General features: G+C 43.7%; 1 protein-coding gene across 1 annotated transcript; it reads left to right on the top strand.

The window, feature by feature from the left end:
* Positions 1-10,131: 10,131 nt before the first annotated feature.
* On the top strand, positions 10,132-10,950 carry LOC129670604 (prohibitin 1-like). Its single transcript, XM_055599177.1, has one exon. It carries the CDS (start codon positions 10,132-10,134, stop codon positions 10,948-10,950), a length of 819 nt encoding a protein of 272 aa, XP_055455152.1.
* The last annotated feature ends 375 nt before the right edge of the window (positions 10,951-11,325 follow it).

The following is an 11,325-nucleotide window of genomic DNA, read 5'->3' as shown; positions in this document are numbered from 1 at the left end:
CCCCGTTCCCGGGCTCAGCAAAGGGAACCTATTCACAGTTGCCAGCAGCCTCCTAGCTTGCAAAGCCAAGGGTAATGACGGATTGTTAAGCTTTCCCAGGGGTTTGGGTGAGTGAGAAATGCCTTCTAAAATGCCTTCCAAAAGCCAACCAGAATACAGAGCCCTGATTGGAGGTGGGGCTGCTTGGAAGAGGCCCTTCCCAGACTTCTGGAAACCTTCCTGCTGCATCAGGAAGTTTAGTGGGGTGTGGTGGGGGTGGGTGGCACCCTTGCTAATGCTTAACTTTTTCAGAGCCTTGCTGTAGTTCCTTAGTGGAGACGGACATCAGCCTTGGCAGAAACTCAAGTTTGGTCTTGAACGGAGACATCTTTTATTCTGCCCACTGCTCCCTTTATCCTGGGCCTGGAAGCAAGCAGACTGCCTCTCAGAACCTACCGTCTGCCTCCTGATCTGAGCTGAGTCCACTTCTATTTGTTCACAATTCCACCCCTCCTCTTTCAAGACAGCCTTTCTCTACATAGCCCTCTGGTTGTCCTGGAGCTCACTGCGTAGACCAGGGCAGGCCTTGAATTCAGAGATCTACCTGCTTCTGCTTCCCCAGGGTTGGAATTAAAGAGCTGTGCCATCATCTTCTGGCTTCTCCCGCACTTGAAAAAGATGTGCTTTTCTTGAAAGCAGGTTTTTCTGGCTCCGCCTGTTTCTCTCTGCTTTTTGCCTGGACCCTCTGGACCTGCAGGGGTTCTCTGTGGCTTCTAAGCTCTTCCCGCTGTGTCTCTGGATTTTCTTGCCCTGCCAATTTGGCTGTCTCATGCCCTTCAACCCCAGAGTCAGCAATGGAGTACACTTCTCCAACCTTAGCCCCAGGCTAGGGCCTAGTAGCTCTCCAACTTTGCCTTCAGTAATCACCATTTTACTTACTAAAAAGTTTAGTTATTTGTTTGTATTCGCATAAACTATCTCTATATGGTAACCTGGAAATGAATTATTGTTCAGGCAGTTGAGTGGCTGGGGACGGAGTGGGAGGATGCTTCACTGTGCATAAACTTTGCCTTCCTTTTGAATTTTATATACATTTATTATGTATTCCAGAGAATATAATTCAAATGTAGAAACAATAACAGACCTGAGCTGCAAAAAAATTCTATTCTTTGCTCTTCTCAGATTAACATTTGATAGGCAGATCTGCCTCTTTTTAAAAAAGTCTTTAATTTCACAAGCAATATGTAAATTTTCCCCATTGTAAATGCCAATGCAAATGAGCTTTTCTGCCATGAGGCATTTCTGACATAATATTCACGCATTTTCCATTCTGGTCTTCAATGTGTTTTAAGTTGAGCATATTAAAAAAATTTTCCTGGGGTGTCTCACAAACATGATGGGGAATAGTTGTTTACAAAGTGTGGACTGGGGTGCTTTTAAATGAATAATGCTGGGCTTTGCTGAAAGGGTAGTTAGAGTGGCCAACTGCCATCATTTTCTGAGATCCTGGAGGAGATTCTGGAACTGCAGAAATCCTAGGAGGAAAGGGATAAATTGGTCACCTTAAACTTTTAACCAGTCAGAATAAGATGCCAAATAAGCAGAAAGGTCACTGGCTCCAAGAGAACTCCCTGGAACAGCCCAAACTGGTTCTGGCCGGCCCACATTGGTACTGGCCTGGGCTCAGCAACAGATTACCAAGCCTGGTTTCGTAGCTCTCTTCTCAGGTTTGCAGAAGCATTGTTCATCTAATATATGACATTTCAAAAAAATAAAAATAAAAATAAATAAATAAAATATCTTAGATTCTACTCTAGACTTCGTAACGCCACAAGTGGCACACAGAAGAAATGACATTTGATGCTATTATGTTCTTAACTGAAGCCGAGAGATTCATCACCTTTAATGGCACACGCAAAGTAAATCTTATTTTTAACTTATTTTTAACCCTCCTCAAAAAATACTGTTCTGACATCTTTCATTTCCTGTGAAATAGTCCAAGGTTTGCTGGACCCATTGGGTGCTGTTGTGCTAGTGTGGCTGCATACGTAATTAAAAAAGTAAATTAGCAGATGAAAATAATGAGTTTTTGAATGGGAGGGGTAGGAAGGCTATAAAAAGTAGTCAAGCTGAGAAAAAACTGAATACGATTAATTTCAGTTAGGAGTTGGTAGGGCACATTGCATTTTCAGTCTAGATCTGCAGTGCATGCTGGGTAAGTCGTTCTAGACTTCATTAACCAGTAATCTATGCACGTAAGAGTGGCACTGAGCAAATCAATGTGGCAGAGCAAAATAAATAAGGTTTTCAAAATGAATGTCTTTTAACAGTAGTTGGCTAATTAGTTAAAATAACACAACTGAGCCGAGGAGGTCTGCGAAGACGCTCACTCTTTGATGTTTCCCTGCCCGTTCACAACTGGATTACCCCCCCCCCCTTCAGGAACTTAGAAATAAAGGCGGCAGTTTCACATATTCTGTGGATCTTTTTAAAAAGATGAAAGCTGAAGACTGGAGGTTTTGTTTACAGATGGGTCCGCACTTCATACTGAACACTGAAGCTTTGGATGATCTTGAACTTTTCAGTTTCTGCTTCTCCTCCCCAGTGCTGGAAAGACAGGCTCACACCACCGTGCCTAGTCCAGACAGTTCTGGGGGTCCAATCCACAGCTTTGGTCATGCCATACAGGCACTCTACTCACCAAATTACATCCCCAGCTTTGCAATGAACACTTTAAAAATATTTTCTCATTATTAATTTATTCCCTGTACATCTAGATTGCAGCCCTCCCTCCTCTCCTTCTAGTGTCCCCTTACATTACAGGTGTGGGCCACCACCAGCCGCTTAGGGTAGGGTGAACTTTGTGCTGTCAGGGTCATTACAGCCCACAGGGGCAGAAGTTAGGTGAATGAATAGTTCTTTCTGACAGAATTTAAGCAGGTGTGATTAGTTTCTGTGGAGTAGAGCAGGCCAGTCTTAAGTATAGTTTGTAGTCCTGTCATTTAGGATAGGAGTCAAATTTGTATAGCATAAACTTACTATCCATTTAGTCATTCATATATTTGAGATTAGAGAGCTTTTAATTTGATTAGAAGCAGAAACTGGCCTTGGGCTCCTTGGTTTTCCTGTCTCTACCTCCTGAGTGCTGTGATTATAGGTATGCACAATGCTGTCCAGTTTAGAAAAGAACTATTTTTTTTTACTTTTGTTATTCATGTGTATCTGTGTGTGAGCGTGTGTGAGTGTCTGTCTGTGCATGTGTGTATGTATGTGTGGCAAGGAGACCAGAAGAGGGTGTGTGTCCCCTGGAGTTGTAGTTACAGGCAGTTATGAACTGCCTGATGTAGGTTCTGGGAAGGAAACCTCAGTCTTCTGGAAGAACAGAAAGTACTCTCACCCACTGAGTAATTTCTCCATCTCCAAGTAACTACCACAAAGTGTAGAATTTAGTGATACGTTAGACTTTCGGAGTCTTACACACCCACTGTTTCCATTCCAGTTGCAAATGCTTTCATCACCACCCCAAAGTAACCCCGTATCCTAATGTCTCATATCCCACTCCCTGGCTAATCTATTTCTGTCTTCATGGGTTAGCTTGCTCTGGACATGTCAGTAAATGACACCAACCCTTTTGTTCCTGGCTTCTTTCATTCAGGACAACGTTTCCAAGACTCGCCGTTGTTAATTGTAGATCTGTTGGCACGGCACTCCTGTTATGGACTGGGTGGCACTCCATAGTTTCTTAGTCATTCTTCTGTTGATGGGCATTTGGATTGTTTCTGCCTTTGCTATTGTACTGTGGGCAGCCAGCTATTTTTCTGAATGCCAGTTTTCAGCTCCTCTGCTGTACACCTGAGTATTTTAGCAATTCTGTGTTCATTTTGTTTGTTTTTTTGAGACAGGATTTCTCTGTGTGTCCCTGTCTGTCCTAAACTTCTGTGTAGACTAGGATGGCCTCACATTCACAGAGATCCACCTGCCTCTGCCTCTCACATGATGTCACTAAAGGTGTGGGCCCCCACATCCAGCCTTTGTTTAATTTTTTGAGGGAATACCAAACTCTTTCTTCATGGCATCTATGCCATTTAACATTCCTACCAGCAAATGAATGGGGCTTCCAATTTCTCCAAATCTTTCTGAACACTTATTTTCCTTTTGAGGGGTTTATGGCCAACCTTATGTGTGTCCCCCTGACCTGAATAAGAGGCATTTGTTGGCTCCTCAGTGCAGAGGCTGGAAACTGATTTCAGGTCTTAGCACTTGAGTCATCTCTTCAGCCTGAGATGAAGAGATGAACCTCTTCCTTTTTTTCCGAGATAGGATATCATAATTACCTTCAGCTGGCTTTCCACTAGCAGTGTAGATGAAAACGAATTTGGGCCATCTGATCTCCTCCACCTCCCAAATGATGGGATTAGCTGTGTACGGTACTTCCAACTCAAGTCAGAGCTCCCAACTGCTAGGCAGGTGTTCTATCAACGGAGCAACGTTCCAACGTTCCTGGCTCCGCCTTTACTCTGATTGTTTACACATGAAATTGTCTTGGTGCCAGCTGTTGGAAAGTGTTATTTCTTCATTTTAAATGCCTGTAGAGAAATAGTTTTCTGTCTGCACTCTTAACTTATTTCCCTTGATACGTCTGTCCGTCTCTATGGCAGTCCCACACTGCTCTTTGGTTGCCTTTCAACTTCTGCTTTTCCACGATTATTTGGGTGACTTGGTGTCCCTTCCAATCCCTGAAGAGTTTTAAGATTTTTTCCACATTTCTTCAAAAACAACCAACCAACCAACCAACCAACCAACCAACCAACCAACCAAGCTTTAGAATGTTGATAAAGATTGCATGGAATTTCTAACTTGCTTCAGGAAATGCCATTAATTAGTTTTGTATCTATTACAACAACCTCATACTAACATTGCCTATAAATATTTAGTGCCTCACATACTCTTTGAACTGGTTTTGACATATTCCTGGCTTCTTCATTGATGAGTTGAAACAGCTTGACACATGCACTTTACATTTGCATAAGAATCCAAATTTTATCTTTTTGAAAGTGGGATATTTAAACAACAAGGTCACACATTATTTTAGGGAAATTATTTTCCACTTCATGAAGATTGCTCGGGGAGCTTTAAATAATATTGTTGCTTGGATGGTACCTCCAGAGAATCTGATGTAATTGGTTTTGGGCATAGTCCTGATTTTTTTTCCTGCCCTTGGTGATTATATCTAGGGTTGAGAATTATTGTCTCCTTAGGGAAGGTGTGGTGAAGCCGCTGACTCTTGGGAGCCTCACTGCAAACAGTAGCTGTAAGGAGATGTCAGTAAAGAGACACAACCCTGGGAACCTGCTTTCCTGTTAGTTGTGAGATTTTCCTCAGACGAAAGAAATAAGTGGAAAGTGGAATTTTAGTTTTAATATCAACCTATCCCTCAGTGGCTCCTTTGTGTGTGTGTGTGTGTGTGTGTGTGTGTGTGTGTGTGTGTGTGTATGTATACATGCTCACAGATGGATTATTTGTGTGGACATGCTTATGTGTACCCACATGTATGTGGGGGTGTGTAGAGGCCAAAGATTAATGTTGGATGTCTTCCCAATTACCCTCCACCTTATTCATGAAAATTTTAAAAAGAAAATAGTATGTCATTTGTTTGTTTGTTTGTTTGTTTAATTTGTGAGTATTGAGTTGTAGAAATCATAGGACCACTTGTGAGAATCAGTTTCTTTTTCTGCCGGGAGAGTCTCAGGGATGGAACTCAGGTCAGCTGGAATGTGTGGCAGGCACCTTTACAAGCTAACGTTACTATCTACTGGTATCTCTACCTTATCTCTCATCTCTCTATCTCTCCTCTATCTATCTATGTATCTGTCTGTCTGTCTGTCTGTGGCAAGGTTTCTCACTGAACTTGAAACTAGCCACGTGGGCTAGACTGACTGGCTAGTGAGCCCCAGGAATTTGTCTGTTTCCACCTTCCGAGCACTATGATGACGGGCATGTGGCATCATCATGCCTGGCTTTTACATGAGAGTTTGGCATCCAAATTTATCTCTGTGCCTATGTGGCAAACATTTTCATGATCAACCTGTCTTCCCTATGTCTTTTGTGATTTGAAAAAGAATGGTTCCCATATTTGAATGGTTACTTACAAGGGTGTGACACTATTTGAAAGGATTAGAAGGATTAGGACGTGTGGAGGAAGTGTGTCACTTGTTGGAGGAGGTGTGTCTGGGGTTCAGGCTTTGAGGTTTCAAAACCCACGCCGTGCCTGGAGTCTCTCTTGGCCTATGAATCAGGATGTAGCTCTTACCTACTCTCCAGCACCATGTCTGCCCGTGTGTCACTATGTTCCCTGCCATGAGGATAATGGACTAAACCCCTGGAACTGTAAGCAGACCCCCCAATAAATACTTTCTTTTGCGAGAGTTGCCTTGGTGTCTCTTCACAGCTATAGAACAGTGACTAAAATACTCCTTTTTAATAAAAGAAAACTGAACTTCTATCCTTCAGTGTCCTCTGCCACTGAAAAAATATCATCCGTTGTCTCTAAACAGTGACAAGAAAGAAGGCTTCCTAAACCTCCAGTCACTAAGCGGACAGCCAAAGTAATGAAGGGATGGGTACAGGGAGGCAGCAGGCTGAGAAAAGAGGATGGTAGCCCTAGCCAGAAAGCATTGCGACTTCATTAGAGCTCTCTGTGCTTTTGTAAAAAGATGGTAATGCACAGAGATTGGACTGGGAATGTTTTAGTGACTGTGGGAAATTTAAAAGTAATTTGCTGTCTTTTCTATCAAAGGGTTAAATAAGACAGGGCTCCATCTTCAGGGTATTTTTATTTTCTGTGTATAGGTGTTGGGCTCACATGTGTGCGTGGGCGCCACTTGCGTACCCATTGTCCACAGAGCACAGACAAAGGTGTTGAATTCCCTGGAACTCGAGTGACAGAGGGTTGTGAGCCACCACGCGAGTGTTGGGAATTGAACATGAGTCCTCTGGAAAAATAGCAAGTGCTTTTAACCGCTGACCATCTTGATATCCCCACAGAATTTCATTAAGAAAATTGTAAATCTGAGCCGGGGGTGGGGGGTGGTGGCGGTGGCGCATGCCTTTAGTCCCTGCAGAGGTGGGTGGATCTCTGTGAGTTCAAGGCCATCCTGGTCTACAAAGTGAGTCCAGGACAGCCAAGGCTACACAGAGAAACCCTTTCTCAAAAATAAAATAAATAAATAAATAAATAAATAAATAAATAAGCAAGCAAGCAAGCAAGCTGCTTGGCAGAAACTCAAATTCCTCCATAGTCAGCACTTCTTGAAACCAAAATATATGCTCAAGGCTGCCCACAGTGCTGAAAATTGAATTCTGCTTATCAGCCGTGTTGCTTTAAAACAGATAATCAGATAAGAATGTGAGGCCAAGCTCTGGCCACTCACAATGAGGCACAAGACCCCCTTTGCGTTAGGAATACAAGCCCATTGCCACCTCCTCCTCCCTCCTCTCACTGGGTGCTCTTGCTTGATATGGCTTGGTTACACAGCCTTCCGCAGGAGCAAAACTTTTTGTTTTACTAAAATGCTTTGGACTGTGTGGTTGCTTTCTTGAGCTCCTACACCCGTGTCTTACAGCGTTGGGTCCTCTCTCCACGACCAGCCTCGGGAACTGAGGGAACTTCCTGCTTGGAAGGTGCGCCTCTGTGACCTTGGATGTGGAGACACTTCCTGGCTCTTGAACCAACAGAAACCCCAAATCAAAAATAGACCAGCCATGTGGAGATGAAGAGCCTCAGGCAGGCATGAAGCACAGGCAAAGCTGACAAGGAAAGCTAACACTTGTCCTAAACCACCCAGAACGTTTTCGCTCTTTAGGTCATTCCTCTCTTCTGCCTTCTGAGAATCTGCTTCTTTGTTATTATTATTTATTTATTTTTGGTTTTCAAGACAGGGTTTCTCTCTGTGTAACAGCCCTGGCTGTGCTGAAATTCCCTTTGTAGACCAGGCTGGCCTCAAACTCACAGATATCTACCTTCACACCATTGCCCTGCTCTTACTTCTTTTAAAAACTTGACTTATGACTTTATTTATTTAATTTGTTTAGTGTGTGTGTGTGTGTGTGTGTGTGTGTGTGTAGGTGCCTGCAAAGGCCAAAAAAGGGCACTGGATTCTCCTGGAACTGGAGTCACAAGGCTGCTGTGAGTTGTCTGATGTGGATGGTGGGAACGTAACTTCAGAGCTTAGCGCCTTGAGAACTCATAAGGATTCCTTATTACCATACTTCAAGATTTTATCCTGTTCCAATCTTAACTGTTTTTTTGTTTGCTTATTTGCTTTTTGTTTTAGTGCACATTCATCACTTTTAGGACTATTACTTTTCAAACTTAAAATATAGTTATCATTTAACAATATGTGACTATATGACTATAGAAGATAATAGAACACAAAAGTATAGAAAATAAAAAGTAGATGTAAACCTGTTCCTTGTCCCCTTTGTCTCCCACTCTCTACCCTGCCTGCGAGACAACTTCCTTCTGAAGTTCTTACCTGCAGAGCTCTCTATACTTAATAATTTTAGCCGGGTGGTGGTGGTTCACACCTTTGATCCCAGCACTCAGGGAGGCAGAGGCAGGTGGATCTCTGTGTTGGAGGCCATCCTGGTCTACAAAGCGAGTCTAGTCAGAGCTACACAGAGAAACCCTGTCTTGAACAACAAACAAACAAACAAAAATTCATTCTTGGCAGAGGACTGGGCAAATAAACCCACACTACTGCATTTGGGCACATGCATCTCATCTCAGCACCTGGGAAGCAGAGGCAGGTGGGTCTCTGGGAATTTGAGGCCAGCCTGGTTCACATGGCAAGTTCCAGGACAGCCAGGGCTACATAGGGAGACCCTGTCTCAAAGAACAAACAAACAAACAAACAAACAACTCACCCCCACTAAATCTTGTTAAATAACCTTCCTTCTCGTTTATTAATATATTCTGATCACTGCGGTACAGAATTCATTCTCCTTCATCATGCTACATCCCACACAATCTACCTAGTGGTTGACTGTCCCACGTGATGCCTGGATGAAGTCCCCAGCACCTACAAAAAGGAAACAACACAAGTGTTCCCATTCACGAACACAGTGATGGCTCTGTATGTAGTTCTCCACACAGCTCCCATCAGCTTTGTTAGAACCAAAGGCTTTGGAGAAAGCAACTTGCCCCTGAATGGGTGTAGTCGGAAGAGGATTCTCTCTCTGATTTTATAATGATAATGCTTTTGTTTATATATTTTAACTGTTTCCTATAAAAGATCTCATTTAAACTCTGTCTAATGATATTTTGTTCTGGAAGAGCCTGGCGATTCTCCTGATAACACTGTTTTTATTGCAATAAATTCATACAGCATGAGAGAAAACCAGCACGATGTTGTTATTGCTATCCATGCAGTCATTATTTAACAGAGATGAAAATTAATAATCTCAATATTACTCCATGCCTGGCCTTACCCAGATTTGAATATTTACTAGCTGAATCCTGCTGTTTCCTACTTCTATGCTTCAAAATACATGAGGAGAAATCAACAGAATTAAAGGGAAAAAGACAATTATATGCTTATAGTACCAGGTTTTAAGATCTAATAACAATTGATAGAAAAATTAGATCCCTCCTAAAATAGGTAAAGAATTGGAAAATTTGAATAGCATCATCTTCTAAGTTGACTTGGCTGATATTTATAAGATATACTAGAAACTAAAGAACAAGCCTCTTTTCCAGCACTTACTCTAAACTGACAAAAAAAAAAAATGTCATTATGAAAGTTAGGTTAAGAAGTGTCTACAGATTTAGAAAATTTTAATTTATTATAAAACATGTTTTTAGACATTTAAAATTAATACAATACAAAGGCAAATTCCAAACATTCATAAATCAAGTAACATACTAAATGATTCACGTGTCAGTTAGAAGTCACCAGGGGACAGTGTTTTAAGCTATACAATAAGGAACTTATAGCATGTCAAAATTTGTGGGCTCAAACTGCAAGGGCATTTAGATGGAAGATAGAACTTTAAATTCTTACATCAGTAATCAGCGGTGTTGTACGTATGTGAAGCCAACATAAGAAAACACCGGAAGCTGAAAGCAGGCCGAGTGGCTGCAACAGAAGGATCATGGCTGCCAGAGCGTTGGAATCCATCGGGAAGTTGGGCCTGGCTGTAGCCGTTGCAGGAGGCGTGGTGAACTCCGCCCTATATAACGTGGATGCTGGGCACAGAGCTGTCATCTTTGACCGGTTCCGTGGAGTACTGGACATCGTGGTGGGGGAAGGGACTCACTTTCTCATCCCTTGGGTACAGAAGCCAGTTATCTTCGACTGCCGCTCTCGACCGTGGAATGTACCGGTCATCACTGGGAGCAAAGATCTGCAGAACGTCAACATCACACTGCGTGTCCTCTTCCGGCCGGTGGCCAGCCAGCTTCCTCGCATCTACACCAGCATAGGCGAGGACTACGAGGAGCGGGTGCTTCCATCCATCACCACAGAGGTCCTCAAGTCTGTGGTGGCTCATTTCGATGCCGGAGAATTGATTACCCAGCGAGAGCTGGTCTCCAGGCAGGTGAGCAATGACCTCACAGAGAGAGCAACGACTTTTGGGCTCCTCCTGGATGACGTGTCCCTGACACATCTGACCTTCGGAAAGGAGTTCACAGAAGCGGTGGAAGCGAAACAGGTGCTTCAGCAGGAAGCGGAGAGGGCCAGATTCGTGGTGGAAAAGGCTGAGCAGCAGAAGGCGGCAGCCATCATCTCCACTGCGGGTGACGCCAAGGCAGCTGAGCTGATCGGCGACTCACTAGCCGCAGCAGGTGATGGCCTGGTTGAGCTGCGCAAGCTGGAAGCTGCTGAGGACATTGCAAACCAGCTCTCTGGCTCTCCGAAGGTCACCTACCTGCCACCTGGGAGGTCCGTGCTCCGCAAGCTTCCCCAGTGATGCCGACTTTTTCAGGCCTACCAGGCCACTTGTTCTTCTGCCCCAACCTAAGAAATCAGTGTGAGTAGTGTGAGTTTTCATGGTTGGCTCAAAGTGAAGAAAATAAAAGTAAAATCACTTCAGATCTCTAATTATTAAAAACAGGGAGAGAGAGAGAGAGAAGAGAGAGGAGAGGAGGGGAGGGGAAGGGAAGGGAGGGGAGGGGAGGAGAGGAGGAGGAGAGGAGAAGGAGGAGAGGAGGAGGAGAGGAGGAGGAGAGGAGGAGGAGAGGAGGAGGAGGAGAGGAGGAGGGGAGGAGGAGAGGAGGAGGAGAGGAGGAGGAAGAGAGGAGGAGGAGAGAAGGGGAGGGGAGGGAGGGGAGAGGAGAGGAGAGGA

The sequence above is a fragment of the Psammomys obesus genome, unplaced genomic scaffold (genome assembly GCF_907164565.1).
Source record: "Psammomys obesus unplaced genomic scaffold, mPsaObe1.curated_primary_1811, whole genome shotgun sequence".
NCBI classification, from domain to species: domain Eukaryota; kingdom Metazoa; phylum Chordata; class Mammalia; order Rodentia; family Muridae; genus Psammomys; species Psammomys obesus.
This window is presented reverse-complemented; position numbering and strand designations above follow the sequence as displayed.

Excerpts from the sequence above, each read along its gene's own strand:
- LOC129670604 (XM_055599177.1), top strand. The coding sequence starts at position 10,132 with ATGGCTGCCAGAGCGTTGGAATCCATCGGGAAGTTGGGCCTGGCTGTA.